At 34.9% G+C, this 21,199-nt stretch overlaps 1 protein-coding gene across 1 annotated transcript in view; it reads left to right on the top strand.

Annotated features, from left to right (window-relative positions):
• LOC138310162 (ADAM 17-like protease) overlaps nt 1–21,199 on the top strand; it is a 38,442-nt gene extending 17,243 nt beyond the window's left edge. The window contains exons 20-24 of the mRNA XM_069251286.1: nt 295–373; nt 10,397–10,475; nt 12,688–12,703; nt 13,439–13,516; nt 18,910–21,199. Of these exons, the coding sequence (XP_069107387.1) occupies nt 295–373; nt 10,397–10,475; nt 12,688–12,703; nt 13,439–13,516; nt 18,910–19,083 (426 nt within the window). The 3' untranslated portion in view covers nt 19,084–21,199. The remainder of the gene's footprint in view (nt 1–294; nt 374–10,396; nt 10,476–12,687; nt 12,704–13,438; nt 13,517–18,909) is intronic.

The raw sequence follows: 21,199 nt of genomic DNA, 5'->3' as shown, positions 1-21,199 counted from the left end.
CCACAACATACTCACACATCACAACACACTGCATACATAGGAAGTCGTCCTTAAATGAACCTGGCTGTTATTTTTAGCCAACTATCCAATCAACAAACCAATGATTATTAATGCATTCACCCCTGAAGACACGTTTAGGCTCTTCTAAGTCAAAGACTAGACAAGTCCATTATGAAATTTCAGCTATGAATGAGTTAAATTCCTGTTCACAAATTCAGAATACAATGCACTGTTTACTTTATTCAAATTCAAATCCTGTGTTCCAAATTAACGTCCGTATGATTTTTGTTTCAGGGACACTGTGAAAAACAGATAGCTGATGTTATACAGCGGTTGTTCAGCCTCATAGACAATATCACTGCTGATGAGTTAGGTAAATAAAACCGACACTCTCACAATGCAATCTAATTAAAATTAGACTTGTCATTCCGCTCCAACACGATGCTCTACCTTACGCTCTAATACAAGATTTTAAGACTCCCTGTTGGGGGTCACCTCAGCATGACCCTTTGGATAGCCAATCAGCATGTCGCCTACTAAATCTTGGGTGTGATTGATTCTCTAAGAAGTATAAACGGCTAACAATATGTCCAGAGATGTTCTTATTCTAGGTCAGGGGTCATGCTGAGGTGACCCAGAACGGTGAGTTGTTAGATCTGGTATTGGAGTGTAAAGTAGAGGATCATAGTGAAGTGGAATTACAAGTAGAATTTTAATTAAATTTTCTCACAATGGTTTTGAAAATGTTAATCTTGCTAATACTGTAAACCAACTTTCATTCGTGACTTACTTAGTTTTACGATTTTCATTTCATTACAAATTTGTGGCAATTAAATTCACGGATTTAAACATTCAGTGGAAATCCCTATTGATTTAAGTGTATAAAGTAATTTGTGGAGATAAACATTCACGAATTTACCAGGATTGCAAAATTTGCAAAAGTAAATAGAAAGAAAGAAAGGTTGAACTATGTGTAAATTTACATTTGTATTATTATTTGTTTTTGTTGCTTAATGCAGACTAACATTGTCAGGACAATCATTGTATTTTCTCTTATGTTGTGTTTTAGTTGCTTTCATGCGTAGTAACATTGTCAGGACAATCATTGTATTCTCTCTTATGTTGTGTTTTAGTTGCTTTCATGCAGAGTAACATTGTCAGGACAATCATTGTATTTTCTTTGTCGGGACAATCATTATATTCTCTCTTATGTTGTGTTTTAGTTGCTTTCATTCAGAGTAACATTGTCAGGACAATCATTGTATTCTCTCTTATGTTGTGTTTTAGTTGCTTTCATGTGGAGTAACATTGTCAGGACAATCATTGTATTCTCTCTGATGTTGTGTTTTAGTTGCTTTCATGGGAGTAACATTGTCAGGACAATCATTGTATTCTCTCTTTTGTTGTGTTTTAGTTGCTTTCATGCGGAGTAACATTGTCAGGACAATCATTGTATTCTCTCTTATGTTGTTGTTTTTAGTTGCTTTCATGCAGAGTAACATTGTCAGGACAATCATTGTATTCTCTCTTATGTTGTGTTTTAGTTGCTTTCATGCAGAGTAACATTGTCAGGACAATCATTGTATTCTCTCTTATGTTGTGTTTTAGTTGCTTTCATGCAGAGTAACATTGTCAGGACAATCATTGTATTCTCTCTTATGTTGTGTTTTAGTTGCTTTCATTCAGAGTAACATTGTCAGGACAATCATTGTATTCTCTCTTATGTTGTGTTTTAGTTGCTTTCATCAGAGTAACATTGTCAGGACAATCATTGTATTCTCTCTTATGTTGTGTTTTAGTTGCTTTCATGCAGAGTAACATTGTCAGGACAATCATTGTATTCTCTCTTATGTTGTGTTTTAGTTGCTTTCATGCAGAGTAACATTGTCAGGACAATCATTGTATTCTCTCTTATGTTGTGTTTTAGTTGCTTTCATGCGGAGTAACATTGTCAGGACAATCATTGTATTCTCTCTTATGTTGTGTTTTAGTTGCTTTCATGCGTAGTTGTAACATTGTCAGGACAATCATTGTATTCTCTCTTATGTTGTGTTTTAGTTGCTTTCATGCGGAGTAACATTGTCAGGACAATCATTGTATTCTCTCTTATGTTGTGTTTTAGTTGCTTTCATTCAGAGTAACATTGTCGGGACAATCATTGTATTCTCTCTTATGTTGTGTTTTAGTTGCTTTCATGCAGAGTAACATTGTCAGGACAATCATTGTATTCTCTCTTATGTTGTGTTTTAGTTGCTTTCATGCAGAGTAACATTGTCAGGACAATCATTGTATTCTCTCTTATGTTGTGTTTTAGTTGCTTTCATGCAGAGTAACATTGTCAGGACAATCATTGTATTCTCTCTTATGTTGTTTTGTTGTTTTGATAGTTGCTTTCATGTCATGGAGTAACATTGTCAGGACAATCATTGTATTCTCTCTTATGTTGTGTTTTAGTTGCTTTCATGCGAGTAACATTGTCGGACAATCATTGTATTCTCTCTATGTTGTGTTTAGTTGCTTTATGCGGAGTAACATTGTCAGGACAATCATTGTATTCTCTCTTATGTTGTGTTTTAGTTGCTTTCATGCAGAGTAACATTGTCAGGACAATCATTGTATTCTCTCTTATGTTGTGTTTTAGTTGCTTTCATGCGGAGTAACATTGTCAGGACAATCATTGTATTCTCTCTTATGTTGTGTTTTAGTTGCTTTCATGCAGAGTAACATTGTCAGGACAATCATTGTATTCTCTCTTATGTTGTGTTTTAGTTGCTTTCATGTGGAGTAACATTGTCAGGACAATCATTGTATTCTCTCTTATGTTGTGTTTTAGTTGCTTTCATGCAGAGTAACATTGTCAGGACAATCATTGTATTCTCTCTTATGTTGTGTTTTAGTTGCTTTCATGCGGAGTAACATTGTCAGGACAATCATTGTATTCTCTCTTATGTTGTGTTTTAGTTGCTTTCATGCGGAGTAACATTGTCAGGACAATCATTGTATTCTCTCTTATGTTGTGTTTTAGTTGCTTTCATGCAGAGTAACATTGTCAGGACAATCATTGTATTCTCTCTTATGTTGTGTTTTAGTTGCTTTCATGCAGAGTAACATTGTCAGGACAATCATTGTATTCTCTCTTATGTTGTGTTTTAGTTGCTTTCATGCAGAGTAACATTGTCAGGACAATCATTGTATTCTCTCTTATGTTGTGTTTTAGTTGCTTTCATGCAGAGTAACATTGTCAGGACAATCATTGTATTCTCTCTTATGTTGTGTTTTAGTTGCTTTCATGCAGAGTAACATTGTCAGGACAATCATTGTATTCTCTGTTATGTTGTGTTTTAGTTGCTTTCATGCAGAGTAACATTGTCAGGACAATCATTGTATTCTCTCTTATGTTGTGTTTTAGTTGCTTTCATGCAGAGTAACATTGTCAGGACAATCATTGTATTCTCTCTTATGTTGTGTTTTAGTTGCTTTCATGCGGAGTAACATTGTCAGGACAATCATTGTATTCTCTCTTATGTTGTGTTTTAGTTGCTTTCATGCGGAGTAACATTGTCAGGACAATCATTGTATTCTCTCTTATGTTGTGTTTTAGTTGCTTTCATGCGGAGTAACATTGTCAGGACAATCATTGTATTCTCTCTTATGTTGTGTTTTAGTTGCTTTCATGCAGAGTAACATTGTCAGGACAATCATTGTATTCTCTCTTATGTTGTGTTTTAGTTGCTTTCATGCGAGTAACATTGTCAGGACAATCATTGTATTCTCTTATGTTGTTTTAGTTGCTTTCATGCAGGAGTAACATTGTCAGGACAATCATTGTATTCTCTCTTATGTTGTGTTTTAGTTGCTTTCATTCAGAGTAACATTGTCAGGACAATCATTGTATTCTCTCTTATGTTGTGTTTTAGTTGCTTTCATGCAGAGTAACATTGTCAGGACAATCATTGTATTCTCTCTTATGTTGTGTTTTAGTTGCTTTCATGCAGAGTAACATTGTCAGGACAATCATTGTATTCTCTCTTATGTTGTGTTTTAGTTGCTTTCATGCAGAGTAACATTGTCAGGACAATCATTGTATTCTCTCTTATGTTGTGTTTTAGTTGCTTTCATGCAGAGTAACATTGTCAGGACAATCATTGTATTCTCTCTTATGTTGTGTATTGGTGCTTTAATGTGGAGTAACATTGTTGGGACAATCATTGTATTCTCTCTTATGTTGTGTTTTAGTTGCTTTCATGCGGAGTAACATTGTCAGGACAATCATTGTATTCTCTCTTATGTTGTGTTTTAGTTGCTTTCATGCGGAGTAACATTGTCAGGACAATCATTGTATTCTCTCTTATGTTGTGTTTTAGTTGCTTTCATGCAGAGTAACATTGTCAGGACAATCATTGTATTCTCTCTTATGTTGTGTTTTAGTTGCTTTCATTCAGAGTAACATTGTCAGGACAATCATTGTATTCTCTCTTATGTTGTGTTTTAGTTGCTTTCATGCAGAGTAACATTGTCAGGACAATCATTGTATTCTCTCTTATGTTGTGTTTTAGTTGCTTTCATGCAGAGTAACATTGTCAGGACAATCATTGTATTCTCTCTTATGTTGTGTTTTAGTTGCTTTCATGCGGAGTAACATTGTCAGGACAATCATTGTATTCTCTCTTATGTTGTGTTTTAGTTGCTTTCATGCGGAGTAACATTGTCAGGACAATCATTGTATTCTCTCTTATGTTGTGTAGTTTTAGTTGCTTTCATGCAGAGTAACATTGTCAGGACAATCATTGTATTCTCTCTTATGTTGTGTTTTAGTTGCTTTCATGCAGAGTAACATTGTCAGGACAATCATTGTATTCTCTCTTATGTTGTGTTTTAGTTGCTTTCATGCAGAGTAACATTGTCAGGACAATCATTGTATTCTCTCTTATGTTGTGTTTTAGTTGCTTTCATGCAGAGTAACATTGTCAGGACAATCATTGTATTCTCTCTTATGTTGTGTTTTAGTTGCTTTCATTCAGAGTAACATTGTCAGGACAATCATTGTATTCTCTCTTATGTTGTGTTTTAGTTGCTTTCATGCAGAGTAACATTGTCAGGACAATCATTGTATTCTCTCTTATGTTGTGTTTTAGTTGCTTTCATTCAGAGTAACATTGTCAGGACAATCATTGTATTCTCTCTTATGTTGTGTTTTAGTTGCTTTCATGCGGAGTAACATTGTCAGGACAATCATTGTATTCTCTCTTATGTTGTGTTTTAGTTGCTTTCATGGGAGTAACATTGTCAGGACAATCATTGTATTCTCTCTTATGTTGTGTTTTAGTTGCTTTCATGCGGAGTAACATTGTCAGGACAATCATTGTATTCTCTCTTATGTTGTGTTTTAGTTGCTTTCATGCGGAGTAACATTGTCAGGACAATCATTGTATTCTCTCTTATGTTTGTTCTTTTTAGTTGCTTTCATGCGGAGTAACATTGTCAGGACAATCATTGTATTCTCTCTTATGTTGTGTTTTAGTTGCTTTCATGCAGAGTAACATTGTCAGGACAATCATTGTATTCTCTCTTATGTTGTGTTTTTTTAGTTGCTTTCATGCGGAGTAACATTGTCAGGACAATCATTGTATTCTCTCTTATGTTGTGTTTTAGTTGCTTTCATGCAGAGTAACATTGTCAGGACAATCATTGTATTCTCTCTTATGTTGTGTTTTAGTTGCTTTCATGCAGAGTAACATTGTCAGGACAATCATTGTATTCTCTCTTATGTTGTGTTTTAGTTGCTTTCATGCGGAGTAACATTGTCAGGACAATCATTGTATTCTCTCTTATGTTGTGTTTTAGTTGCTTTCATTCAGAGTAACATTGTCAGGACAATCATTGTATTCTCTCTTATGTTGTGTTTTAGTTGCTTTCATGCGGAGTAACATTGTCGGGACAATCATTGTATTCTCTCTTATGTTGTGTTTTAGTTGCTTTCATGTGGAGTAATATTGTCAGGACAATCATTGTATTCTCTCTTATGTTGTGTTTTAGTTGCTTTCATACAGAGTAACATTGTCAGGACAATCATTGTATTCTCTCTTATGTTGTGTTTTAGTTGCTTTCATGCGAGTAACATTGTCAGGACAATCATTGTATTCTCTCTTATGTTGTGTTTTAGTTGCTTTCATGCGGAGTAACATTGTCAGGACAATCATTGTATTCTCTCTTATGTTGTGTTTTAGTTGCTTTCATGGGAGAGTAACATTGTCAGGACAATCATTGTATTCTCTCTTATGTTGTGTTTTAGTTGCTTTCATTCAGAGTAACATTGTCTGGACAATCATTGTATTCTCTCTTATGTTGTGTTTTAGTTGCTTTCATGCGGAGTAACATTGTCAGGACAATCATTGTATTCTCTCTTATGTTGTGTTTTAGTTGCTTTCATGCGGAGTAACATTGTCAGGACAATCATTGTATTCTCTCTTATGTTGTGTTTTAGTTGCTTTCATGCGGAGTAACATTGTCAGGACAATCATTGTATTCTCTCTTATGTTGTGTTTTAGTTGCTTTCATGCGGAGTAACATTGTCAGGACAATCATTGTATTCTCTCTTATGTTGTGTTTTAGTTGCTTTCATGCAGAGTAACATTGTCAGGACAATCATTGTATTCTCTCTTATGTTGTGTTTTAGTTGCTTTCATGGGAGTAACATTGTCAGGACAATCATTGTATTCTCTCTTATGTTGTGTTTTAGTTGCTTTCATGCAGAGTAACATTGTCAGGACAATCATTGTATTCTCTCTTATGTTGTGTTTTAGTTGCTTTCATGTGGAGTAACATTGTCTCATTGTATTCTCTCTTATGTTGTGTTTTAGTTGCTTTCATTCAGAGTAACATTGTCAGGACAATCATTGTATTCTCTCTTATGTTGTGTTTTAGTTGCTTTCATGCTGAGTAACATTGTCAGGACAATCATTGTATTCTCTCTCATGTTGTGTATTGGTGCTTTAATGTGGAGTAACATTGTCAGGACAATCATTGTATTCTCTCTTATGTTGTGTTTTAGTTGCTTTCATGCAGGAGTAACATTGTCAGGACAATCATTGTATTCTCTCTTATGTTGTGTTTTAGTTGCTTTCATGCGGAGTAACATTGTCAGGACAATCATTGTATTCTCTCTTATGTTGTGTTTTAGTTGCTTTCATGTGGAGTAACATTGTCAGGACAATCATTGTATTCTCTCTTATGTTGTGTTTTAGTTGCTTTCATGCGGAGTAACATTGTCAGGACAATCATTGTATTCTCTCTTATGTTGTGTTTTAGTTGCTTTCATGTGGAGTAACATTGTCAGGACAATCATTGTATTCTCTCTTATGTTGTGTTTTAGTTGCTTTCATGCGGAGTAACATTGTCAGGACAATCATTGTATTCTCTCTTATGTTGTGTTTTAGTTGCTTTCATTCAGAGTAACATTGTCAGGACAATCATTGTATTCTCTCTTATGTTGTGTTTTAGTTGCTTTCATGCAGAGTAACATTGTCAGGACAATCATTGTATTCTCTCTTATGTTGTGTTTTAGTTGCTTTCATGCGGAGTAACATTGTCAGGACAATCATTGTATTCTCTCTTATGTTGTGTTTTAGTTGCTTTCATGTCAGAGTAACATTGTCAGGACAATCATTGTATTCTCTCTTATGTTGTGTTTTAGTTGCTTTCATGCAGAGTAACATTGTCAGGACAATCATTGTATTCTCTCTTATGTTGTGTTTTAGTTGCTTTCATGCAGAGTAACATTGTCAGGACAATCATTGTATTCTCTCTTATGTTGTGTTTTAGTTGCTTTCATTCAGAGTAACATTGTCAGGACAATCATTGTATTCTCTCTTATGTTGTGTTTTAGTTGCTTTCATGCAGAGTAACATTGTCAGGGACAATCATTGTATTCTCTCTTATGTCGGGTTGTGTTTTAGTTGCTTTCATGCGGAGTAACATTGTCAGGACAATCATTGTATTCTCTCTTATGTTGTGTTTTAGTTGCTTTCATGCGGAGTAACATTGTCAGGACAATCATTGTATTCTCTCTTATGTTGTGTTTTAGTTGCTTTCATGCGGAGTAACATTGTCAGGACAATCATTGTATTCTCTCTGATGTTGTGTTTTAGTTGCTTTCATTCAGGAGTAACATTGTCAGGGACAATCATTGTATTCTCTCTTATGTTGTGTTTTAGTTGCTTTCATGCGGAGTAACATTGTCAGGACAATCATTGTATTCTCTCTTATGTTGTGTTTTAGTTGCTTTCATTCAGAGTAACATTGTCAGGACAATCATTGTATTCTCTCTTATGTTGTGTTTTAGTTGCTTTCATGAGTAAATTGTCAGAGTGTTTAGTTGCTTTCATGCGAGTAACATTGTCAGGACAATCATTGTATTCTCTCTTATGTTGTGTTTTAGTTGCTTTCATGCAGAGTAACATTGTCAGGACAATCATTGTATTCTCTCTTATGTTGTGTTTTAGTTGCTTTCATGCGGAGTAACATTGTCAGGACAATCATTGTATTCTCTCTTATGTTGTGTTTTAGTTGCTTTCATGCGGAGTAACATTGTCAGGACAATCATTGTATTCTCTCTTATGTTGTGTTTTAGTTGCTTTCATGCGGAGTAACATTGTCAGGACAATCATTGTATTCTCTCTTATGTTGTGTTTTAGTTGCTTTCATGCAGAGTAACATTGTCAGGACAATCATTGTATTCTCTCTTATGTTGTGTTTTAGTTGCTTTCATTCAGAGTAATTGTCAGGACAATATTGTATCTCTCTTATTGTGTTTTAGTGCTTTCACAATCATTGTATTCTCTCTTATGTTGTGTTTTAGTTGCTTTCATGCGAGTAACATTGTCAGGACAATCATTGTATTCTCTCTTATGTTGTGTTTTAGTTGCTTTCATGCAGGAGTAACATTGTCAGGACAATCATTGTATTCTCTCTTATGTTGTGTTTTAGTTGCTTTCATGTGGAGTAACATTGTCAGGACAATCATTGTATTCTCTCTTATGTTGTGTTTTAGTTGCTTTCATGCAGAGTAACATTGTCAGGACAATCATTGTATTCTCTCTTATGTTGTGTTTTAGTTGCTTTCATGCAGAGTAACATTGTCAGGACAATCATTGTATTCTCTCTTATGTTGTGTTTTAGTTGCTTTCATGTGGAGTAACATTGTCAGGACAATCATTGTATTCTCTCTCTTATGTTGTGTTTTAGTTGCTTTCATGCGGAGTAACATTGTCGGGACAATCATTGTATTCTCTCTTATGTTGTGTTTTAGTTGCTTTCATGCGGAGTAACATTGTCAGGACAATCATTGTATTCTCTCTTATGTTGTGTTTTAGTTGCTTTCATGCAGAGTAACATTGTCAGGACAATCATTGTATTCTCTCTTATGTTGTGTTTTAGTTGCTTTCATGCAGAGTAACATTGTCAGGACAATCATTGTATTCTCTCTTATGTTGTGTTTTAGTTGCTTTCATGCAGAGTAACATTGTCAGGACAATCATTGTATTCTCTTTTTATGTTGTGTTTTAGTTGCTTTCATGCAGAGTAACATTGTCAGGACAATCATTGTATTCTCTCTTATGTTGTGTGTTTAGTTGCTTTCATGCAGAGTAACATTGTCAGGACAATCATTGTATTCTCTCTTATGTTGTGTTTTAGTTGCTTTCATGCAGAGTAACATTGTCAGGACAATCATTGTATTCTCTCTTATGTTGTGTTTTAGTTGCTTTCATGCGGAGTAACATTGTCAGGACAATCATTGTATTCTCTCTTATGTTGTGTTTTAGTTGCTTTCATGCAGAGTAACATTGTCAGGACAATCATTGTATTCTCTCTTATGTTGTGTTTTAGTTGCTTTCATGCAGAGTAACATTGTCAGGACAATCATTGTATTCTCTCTTATGTTGTGTTTTAGTTGCTTTCATGCAGAGTAACATTGTCAGGACAATCATTGTATTCTCTCTTATGTTGTGTTTTAGTTGCTTTCATTGGAGAGTAACATTGTCAGGACAATCATTGTATTCTCTCTTATGTTGTGTTTTAGTTGCTTTCATGTAACATTGTCAGGACAATCATTGTATTCTCTCTTATGTTGTGTTTTAGTTGCTTTCATTCAGAGTAACATTGTCAGGACAATCATTGTATTCTCTCTTATGTTGTGTTTTAGTTGCTTTCATGCAGGAGTAACATTGTCAGGACAATCATTGTATTCTCTCTTATGTTGTGTTTTAGTTGCTTTCATGCAGAGTAACATTGTCAGGACAATCATTGTATTCTCTCTTATGTTGTGTTTTAGTTGCTTTCATGTCAGAGTAAACATTGTCAGGACAATCATTGTATTCTCTCTTATGTTGTGTTTTAGTTGCTTTCATGCGGAGTAACATTGTTGGGACAATCATTGTATTCTCTCTTATGTTGTGTTTTAGTTGCTTTCATGTGGAGTAACATTGTCAGGACAATCATTGTATTCTCTCTTATGTTGTGTTTTAGTTGCTTTCATGCGGAGTAACATTGTCAGGACAATCATTGTATTCTCTCTTATGTTGTGTTTTTTAGTTGCTTTCATGCGGAGTAACATTGTCGGGACAATCATTGTATTCTCTCTTATGTTGTGTTTTAGTTGCTTTCATGCGGAGTAACATTGTCAGGACAATCATTGTATTCTCTCTTATGTTGTGTTTTAGTTGCTTTCATTCAGAGTAACATTGTCAGGACAATCATTGTATTCTCTCTTATGTTGTGTTTTAGTTGCTTTCATGCAGAGTAACATTGTCAGGACAATCATTGTATTCTCTCTTATGTTGTGTTTTAGTTGCTTTCATTGCAGAGTAACATTGTCAGGACAATCATTGTATTCTCTCTTATGTTGTGTTTTAGTTGCTTTCATACAGAGTAACATTGTCAGGACAATCATTGTATTCTCTCTTATGTTGTGTTTTAGTTGCTTTCATGCAGAGTAACATTGTCAGGACAATCATTGTATTCTCTCTTATGTTGTGTTTTAGTTGCTTTCATGCGGAGTAACATTGTTGGGACAATCATTGTATTCTCTCTTTATGTTGTGTTTTAGTTGCTTTCATGCAGAGTAACATTGTCAGGACAATCATTGTATTCTCTCTTATGTTGTGTTTTAGTTTGCTTTCATGCGGAGTAACATTGTCAGGACAATCATTGTATTCTCTCTTATGTTGTGTTTTAGTTGCTTTCATGGGAGTAACATTGTCAGGACAATCATTGTATTCTCTCTTATGTTGTGTTTTAGTTGCTTTCATGCGAGATAACATTGTCAGGACAATCATTGTATTCTCTCTTATGTTGTGTTTTAGTTGCTTTCATGCAGAGTAACATTGTCAGGGACAATCATTTGTATTCTCTCTTATGTTGTGTTTAGTTTTAGTTGCTTTCATGCGGAGTAACATTGTCAGGACAATCATTGTATTCTCTCTTATGTTGTGTTTTAGTTGCTTTCATGCAGAGTAACATTGTCAGGACAATCATTGTATTCTCTCTTATGTTGTGTTTTAGTTGCTTTAATGTGGAGTAACATTGTTGGGACAATCATTGTATTCTCTCTTATGTTGTGTTTTAGTTGCTTTCATGCAGAGTAACATTGTCAGGACAATCATTGTATTCTCTCTTATGTTGTGTTTTAGTTGCTTTCATGCGGATCATAGGTAGTAACATTGTCAGGACAATCATTGTATTCTCTCTTATGTTGTGTTTTAGTTGCTTTCATGCAGGAGTAACATTGTCAGGACAATCATTGTATTCTCTCTTATGTTGTGTTTTAGTTGCTTTCATGCGGAGTAACATTGTAACAATTCTTGTCATGGACAATAACATTGTATTCTCTCTTATGTTGTGTTTTAGTTGCTTTCATGTGGAGTAACATTGTCAGGACAATCATTGTATTCTCTCTCTTATGTTGTGTTTTAGTTGCTTTCATGTGGAGTAAACATTGTTGGACAATCATTGTATTCTCTCTTATGTTGTGTTTTAGTTGCTTTCATGCGGAGTAACATTGTCAGGACAATCATTGTATTCTCTCTTATGTTGTGTTTTAGTTGCTTTCATGCGGAGTAACATTGTCAGGACAATCATTGTATTCTCTCTTATGTTGTGTTTTAGTTGCTTTCATGCGGAGTAACATTGTCAGGACAATCATTGTATTCTCTCTTATGTTGTGTTTTTAGTTGCTTTCATGCAGAGTAACATTGTCAGGACAATCATTGTATTCTCTCTTATGTTGTGTTTAGTTGCTTTCATGCAGAGTAACATTGTCAGGGGACAATCATTGTATTTCTCTCTTATGTTTGTGTTTTATCAGTTGCTTTCATTCAGAGTAACATTGTCAGGGACAATCATTGTATTCTCTCTTATGTTGTGTTTTTAGTTGCTTTCATGTCGAGAGTAACGATTGTCAGGACAATCATTGTATTCCCTCTCTGTCATGTTTGTGTTTTAGTTGCTTTCATGCGGAGTAACATTGTCGGGACAATCATTGTATTCTCTTCTTATGTGTGTTTTTTTAGTTGCTTTCATGCAGAGTAAACATTGTCAGGACAATCATTGTATTCTCTCTCTTATGTTGTGTTTTTAGTTGCTTTCATGCGGAGTAACATTGTTTGTATTCTCTCCTATGTTGTGTTTTAGGTGCTTTCACTGTGGAGTAATATTGTCTGGACAAGTCATTATATTCTCTCCTGATGTTGTTGTTTTAGTTCGCTTTCATGCGGAGTAACATTGTTGGGACAATCATTGGTTTTGGACAATCAGTATATTCTTCCCTGATGTAATGTGTTTAGTTGCGTTCGCATGCGGAGGCACATTGTTGGGCACAATCAATGTATTCTCTCTGATGTTTGTGGATTCCTGCCATTTTGTACCATTCAGCTATTGAGTAAGTATGTGTTTTATAGGCATAATATAGTCAATACGGTAGTCAAGTGATCATGGGACCTTACCAAAACTTTCGAGCTGAGAGGGGAGACAAGTTTGATAAGGGAGATTAACTGATAAAAGACAATTCAGTTGATTTTACATCCTGATGTTCGACTACGATATACCTGCCAATAGATAAGATGTGTTTTAGATCCTCATATAAGATGTTAACTCTATTCCATTGTATAGCAAAGTTGTGTTTTATGAATTAATAACATGTCCAAATTGTACAATTGATGAGATCGGGAAGATACATATAACCCCAATACGATAATCCCTGATGATAAACCTTGTTTTGTTGATAGTTAATTTTTAACTAGTCCTTAGAAAGTCTATCCTTAACTCAATAGTTACTTTTTTTAACTTCTGATGTTTTTTGATCTTTAAATCAATTTAAGTTTCTTGTTTTGTCTTTAAAAACATATATCTGAATTTTTAATGATTATTATGTTCTTTTGTGTAGGATATAAAAGTTGAAAGACGTTACTACAGACAAGTTCAGGGTTATACTAATCAGGGATATTTTGAGCTAAGCAGATCGGTAAGTTGAAGATCTAATGTAGATTGGTAATGACGATCAAAGTAGATTGGTAAGTGGAAGATCCCTGCAAGTGAGTTCGTAGGTGATGGCAAGTGAAGATCGTTAGGACGCTTCGGTAAGTGAAGATCGTAGACCGTTTGGTAAGTGAAGATCGTAGACGTTCGTAAGTGAAGATCGTAGACGATTGGTAAGTGAAGATCGTAATAGATCAGTAAAGTGAAGATCGTAGACGATTGGTAAGTGAAGATCGTGAGACGATTGGTAAGTGAAGATCGAGTCATAGATCAGTTAAGTGAAGATTGTAGACGATCGGTAAGTGGAACATTCTGAATTTCTCCAATATATTAAGTCCTTTCAGAGTGAAAGTGAACATTGTAGGTGGATAACAGATACCAGTATTGTGGAATGGAAAATTACTTGTATTAAATCAATGTTTTAAAAATTTAGAATACTGTGGACCCCCGAATAATCCAGAAAACCTTCAGTCCAGACATAAATGTTAGGTAACAGATTACCATATGTTACATATAGACCTAAGAACACCAAATTTAGTAACATAGAAAATCCCAATAGTTATAGGCTAGGATGTGTCACGAAGGTGTCACGAAGGTGTCACGAAGGTGTCACGACTAGGTGTCACGAAGGTGTCACGAAGGTGTCACGATTACAGGTGTTCAAGTATCAAATAAAGAATTTTGATTCCTATACACCAATGTTAATCCTGAATTTAAACAACTTAACCCACAATAGTTATTCCTGATGTTAACTCTAACACCAATGAGGTTAATCCTGATGTTATAACTCTAACCCAATAGTTAATCCTGATGTTAACTCTAACACCATAGTTAAGTCCTGATGTTAACTCTAACCCAATAGTTAAATCCGTGATGTTAACTCTAGACACCAATAGTTAATCCTGATGTTAACTCTAAATACCCCAAAGTTAAATCCTGATGTTAACTCTAACACCAATAAGTTAATCCTGATGTTTAACTCTAACCCCAATAGTTAATGCCTGATGTTAACTCTAACCCCAATAGTTAATCCTGATTTTAACTCTAACCGCCAATAGATAATCCCTGATGTTAACTCTAGACCCCAATAGTTAATCCTTATGGTTTAAACTTCTAACCACTCATAGTTAATCCTGATGTTAACTCAAAACCCCAATAAGTTAATCTAACCCCAATGATGTTTACTCTAGACCCCAATAGTTTAATCATGATGGGTAACTCTAACCCCAATAAGTTATCCTGATGGTTTACTCTAACCCCAATAGTTAATCCTGATGTTAACTCTAACCCCAATTAATCCTGTGTTAACGCTATCCCCAATAGTTAATCCTGATGTTAACTCTTAACCACAATAGTTTAATCCTGATGTTTACTCCTAACCCCAATAGTTAATCCAGATGTTTACTCTAACCCCCAATAGTTCAATCCTGATGTTAACATCTAACACCCAATAGTTTAATCCTGAATTTAACTCTAACCCGCAATATTTAATCCTGATGTTAACTCTAACCCCAATAATTTTAATCCTGATGTTAACTCTAACCCCAATAGTTAGTCCTGATGTAAACTCTAAACCCCAATAAGTTATGTTTAACTCTAACCCCAATAGTTAATCCTGATGTTAACTCTAACCCCAATAGTTATATCCTGATGTTAACTCTAACCCCAATAGTTAATCCTGATGTTTAAGCTCTAACCCCAATTAGTTATCCTGATGTTAACTCTAACCCAATAGTTAATCCTGATGTTAACTCTAACCCCAATAGTTAATCCTGATGTTAACTCTAACCCCAATAGTTAATCCTGATGTTAACTCTAACCCCAATAGTTAATCCTGATGTTAACTCTAACCCCAATAGTTAATCCTGATGTTAACTCTAACCCCAATAGTTAATCCTGATGTTAACTCTAACCCCAATAGTTAATCCTGATGTTAACTCTAACCCCAATAGTTAATCCTGATGTTTACTCTAACCCCAATAGTTAATCCTGATGTTAACTCTAACCCCAATAGTTAATCCTGATGTTAACTCTAACCCCAATAGTTTTATCCTGATGTTTACTCATAACCCACAATAGTTATATCTGATGTTTACTCTAACCCAATAGATAATCCTGAATGTTAACTCTAACCCCAATAGTTAATCCTGATGTTAACTCTAACCACCAATAGTAATCCTGATGTTTACTCTAACCCCAATAGTTAATCCTGATGTTTTAACTCTAACCCCAATAGTTAATCCTGATGTTAACTCTAACCCCAATAGTTAATCCTGATGTTAACTCTAACCCCAATAGTTAATCCTGATGTTAACTCTAACCCCAATAGTTAATCCTGATGTTAACTCTAACCCCAATAGTTAATCCTATGTTAACTCTAACCACAATAGTTATCCTGATGTTAACTCTAACCCCAATAGTTAATCCTGATGTTAAACTCTAACCCCAATAGTTAATCCTGATGTTAACTCTAACCCCAATAGTTAATCCTGATGTTAACTCTAACCCCAATAGTTAATCCTGATGTTAACTCTAACCCCAATAGTTAATCCTGATGTTAACTCTAACCCCAATAGTTAATCCTGATGTTAACTCTAACCCCAAAATAGTTAATCCTGATGTTAACTCTAACCCCAATAGTTAATCCTGATGTTAACTCTAACCCCAATAGTTAATCCTGATTTAATCCTGATGTTTAACTCTAACCCCAATAGTTAATCTACCCATGATGTTAACTCTAACCCCAATAGTTAATCCTGATGTTAACTCTAACCCCAATAGTTAATCCTGATGTTAACTCTAACCCCAATAGTTAATCCTGATGTTAACTCTAACCCCAATAGTTAATCCTGATGTTAACTCTAACCCCAATAGTTAATCCTGATGTTAACTCTAACCCCAATAGTTAATCCTGATGTTAACTCTAACCCCAATAGTTAATCCTGATGTTAACTCTAACCCCAATATAGTTAATCCTGATGTTAACTCTAACCCCAATAGTTAATCCTGATGTTAACTCTAACCCCAATAGTTAATCCTGATGTTAACTCTAACCCCAATAGTTAATCCTGATGTTAACTCTAACCTAAAACCCAATAGTTAATCCTGATGTTAACTCTAACCCCAATAGTTAATCCTGATGTTAACTCTAACCCCAATAGTTAATCCTGATGTTAACTCTAACCCCAATAGTTAATCCTGATGTTAACTCTAACCCCAATAGTTAATCCTGATGTTAACTCTAACCCCAATAGTTAATCCTGATGTTAACTCTAACCCCAATAGATATTAATCCTGATGTTAACTCTAACCCCAATAGTTAATCCTGATGTTAACTCTAACCCCAATAGTTAATCCTGATGTTAACTCTAACCCCAATAGTTAATCCTGATGTTAACTCTAACCCCAATAGTTAATCCTGATGTTAACTCTAACCCCAATAGTTAATCCTGATGTTAACTCTAACCCCAATAGTTAATCCTGATGTTAACTCTAACCCCAATAGTTAATCCTGATGTTAACTCTAACCCCAATAGTTAATCCTGATGTTAACTCTAACCCCAATAGTTAATCCTGATGTTAACTCTAACCCCAATAGTTAATCCTGATGTTAACTCTAACCCCAATAGTTAATCCTGATGTTAACTCTAACCCCAATAGTTAATCCTGATGTTAACTCTAACCCCAATAGTTAATCCTGATGTTAACTCTAACCCCAATAGTTAATCCTGATGTTAACTCTAACCCCAATAGTTAATCCTGATGTTAACTCTAACCCCAATAGTTAATCCTGATGTTAACTCTAACCCCAATAGTTAATCCTGATGTTAACTCTAACCCCAATAGTTAATCCTGATGTTAACTCTAACCCCAATAGTTAATCCTGATGTTAACTCTAACCCCAATAGTTAATCCTGATGTTAACTCTAACCCCAATAGTTAATCCTGATGTTAACTCTAACCCCAATAGTTAATCCTGATGTTAACTCTAACCCCAATAGTTAATCCTGATGTTAACTCTAACCCCCCAATAGTTAATCCTGATGTTAACTCTAACCCCAATAGTTAATCCTGATGTTAACTCTAACCCCAATAGTTAATCCTGAATGTGTTAACTCTAACCCCAATAGTTAATCCTGATGTTAACTCTAACCTAAAACCCAATAGTTAATCCTGATGTTAACTCTAACCCCAATAGTTAATCCTGATGTTAACTCTAACCCAAATAGTTAATCCTGATGTTAACCTAACCCCAATAGTTAATTCTGATGTTAACTCTAACCCCAATAGTTAATCCTGATGTTAACTCTAACCCCAATAGTTAATCCTGATGTTAACTCTAACCCCAATAGTTAATCCTGATGTTAACCCTAACCCCAATAGTTAATCTGATGTTAACTCTAACCCCAATAGTTTAATCCTAATGTTAACTCTAACCCCAATAGTTAATCCTGATGTTAACTCTAACCCCAATAGATAATCCTGATGTTAACTACTAACCAAACCCATAGTAATCTGATGTTAACTCTAACCCCAATAGTTAATCCTGATGTTAACTCTAACCCCAATAGTTAATCCTGATGTTAACTCTAACCCCAATAGTTAATCCTAATGTTAACTCTAACCCCAATAGTTAATCCTGATGTTAACTCTAACCCCAATAGTTAATCCTGATGTTAACTCTAACCCAATAGTTAATCCTGATGTTAACTCTAACCCAATAGTTAATCCTGATGTTAACTCTAACCCCAATAGTTAATCCTGATGTTAACTCTAACCCAATAGTTAATCCTAATGTTAACTCTAACCCAATAGTTAATCCTGATGTTAACTTAACCCAATAGTTAATCCTCTAACCCCAATAGTTAATCCTAATGTTAACTCTAACCCCAATAGTTAATCCTGATGTTAACTCTAACCCCAATAGTTAATCCTGATGTTAACTCTAACCCCAATAGTTAATCCTGATGTTAACTCTAACCCCAATAGTTAATCCTGATGTTAACTCTAACCCCAATAGTTAATCCTGATGTTAACTCTAACCCCAATAGTTAATCCTGATGTTAACTCTAACCCCAATAGTTAATCCTGATGTTAACTCTAACCCCAATAGTTAATCCTGATGTTAACTCTAACCCCAATAGTTAATCCTGATGTTAACTCTAACCCAAACCCCAATAGTTAATCCTGATGTTAACTCTAACTCTAACCCCAATAGTTAATCCTGATGTTAACTCTAACCCCAATAGTTAATCCTAATGTTAACTCTAACCCCAATAGTTAATCCTGATGTTAACTCTAACCCCAATAGTTGATCCTGATGTTAACCCTAACCCCAATAATTAATCCTAATATTAACTCTAACCTTGACCCTATTAGCACCTGAACTCTACCTTTATAATATTTCATTTTCAGTTGCATACATTAATGGAAGAAGATAAAAATAGAGTATGGCATTATGGGAGTTTTAAGTTACGACATGGCGGCAGTGTTGTACGGAAACAGAACCTGACGACTGGGTATGCTGATTTGGAGCGCGAGTCCAAAGTTTAGTTCTCCACAGTCTTACAAATAGTCATCAGTGTATTCAGGTATAGAATTGATGTATTGTCTTCTATGTCATAGAAATATATCAATGTGCTTTAGTTAGCAATAAATGTGCCTTGTATCACTCTGTCCAATGACAGATATATTGCCTTATATATAAATAGATCAATGACCTTGACACTTGACCTTAAATCCTCGGAGACTTTGATACCAATATAGTGACCTTGAGCTTTGACTTGATAACCTTTAAGACTTTGATATTAGTTTAATAATGTCAACATTTTGACCTAAGACAATGACCTTGACAACTGACCTTGACATCTGACAAGTAGACCTTTGCATAGAATGAAACTAGTATCATACATGAAGATTTGGACTAGGTCATAATATAATTTTTTCAAAATGATAAATATAATTTTTTGATGTTTGATTCTAGAATTTTATCATCATTGTGTTAAAGTAATTGAATTCACATGTACAATTTTCTATAATTATGAAGTATTAATTTTATAATTAAAAGTGCTAAATATTAAAAGGAATGATGATATATTGTCAAGGATTTGTGACATTTTACAGTAAAGTTGCAGCATAATCAATGAATCAGATTTAGGGTTCACACAACTCACTAGTATGATGATGTTTATTTTTTAAATGGCCAGGAGTCCTACAGGGTGCCACACCAAAGTCCTTATCATTGACTAGTACTGTGTACTCTAAAATACTATATTTTCACATGTACTATATTTTGTGCCTTCGTTAATTTCAACATATTGGCAAATTCATTACTTTGTGATCAAGGGCTATTAACCCATTTTTATCATCTTTCATGCAATTACTCATGAAAAATTTTGAATGTGTGCTTGATTTCTCCTGCAGAATTAAGCAAAAATCTAATCTTGTGAAAATGAAGAGGTTTACAGTACCTGTTTTTTAGACCTCAGTTTTATTTTTTTGTGTTATGTGTAATGTGCTGTGTTTACACAGTTGTTTATTTACATGTTTTATTTTGTTATTTATTACCACATATGTTTCATTCCATATCAGTGGAAGCTTGACATAATGTATCCTTGATACTCCAGAGGTTACTATCACTGTCGTTATATCCACCACTGCACTATGTCATAGTAAAAATGAAGGCAGTTCAGGAGAAAAGAAACTGACCATTTTACAGGACGACAGAGACTTCCTGTTGAAGATTGCAGGAACAACGCCCAACTATACAGTCAACCATAGCAAGGATTTTTAAGTGAGGAGGATTTGTCCCTGTCTCTTTACACTACTAAACACCACACGAGACCCTATGAACGGTGAATAAAAACCATTTTTCTCAACAAATACTTGTCTTATCGAGTCAATTTAAGAAGCCCCAATGTAAAGTTTAGTTAATCACAATGTTAAGTTTTTGTTTTAAGGACGGGAGATTAAGAAGAAATGTCTTAAATTTTCATTAAAAAAATATGACAGATCATGAAATGATGGCCCTCTTCAGAAAGTAAAACGGTATGCCTGGCACCCATACGCTACATCAAATGCTGCGCTGGCTAAAATAAGTCGCCGCCCATTGTCACTGTCAGTGCACAAACACAAAAACTTTTGCAACGTACTTGCCCATAATCCCAAGTGACAAATCCTTCTCACTTATAAATCCTTGACCACAGTGTTCCATTATTTGATTCTGTTAATCAAAGGACCACACCAGTCATTTGTAGTACACAGAGCCTACAGTTTAACATAGTGCAGGAGTAGACATTGATAGTAACCCCTGTGACATAGTGCAGGAGTAGACATTGATAGTAACCCCTGTGACTTAGTGCAGGAGTAGACATTGATAGTAACCCCTGTGACATAGTGCAGGAGTAGACATTGATAGTAACCCCTGTGACATAGTGCAGGAGTAGACATTGATAGTAACCCCTGTGACATAGTGCAGGAGTAGACATTGATAGTAACCCCTGTGACATAGTGCAGGAGTAGACATTGATAGTAACCCCTGTGACTTAGTGCAGGAGTAGACATTGATAGTAACCCCTGTGACTTAGTGCAGGAGTAGACATTGATAGTAACCCCTGTGACATAGTGCAGGAGTAGACATTGATAGTAACCCCTGTGACATAGTGCAGGA

Source organism: Argopecten irradians, chromosome 16, assembly GCF_041381155.1.
Source record: "Argopecten irradians isolate NY chromosome 16, Ai_NY, whole genome shotgun sequence".
In the NCBI taxonomy this organism is placed as follows: domain Eukaryota; kingdom Metazoa; phylum Mollusca; class Bivalvia; order Pectinida; family Pectinidae; genus Argopecten; species Argopecten irradians.
The sequence above is the reverse complement of the archived record's forward strand: the minus strand, read 5'-3'. Positions and strand labels throughout refer to the sequence as shown.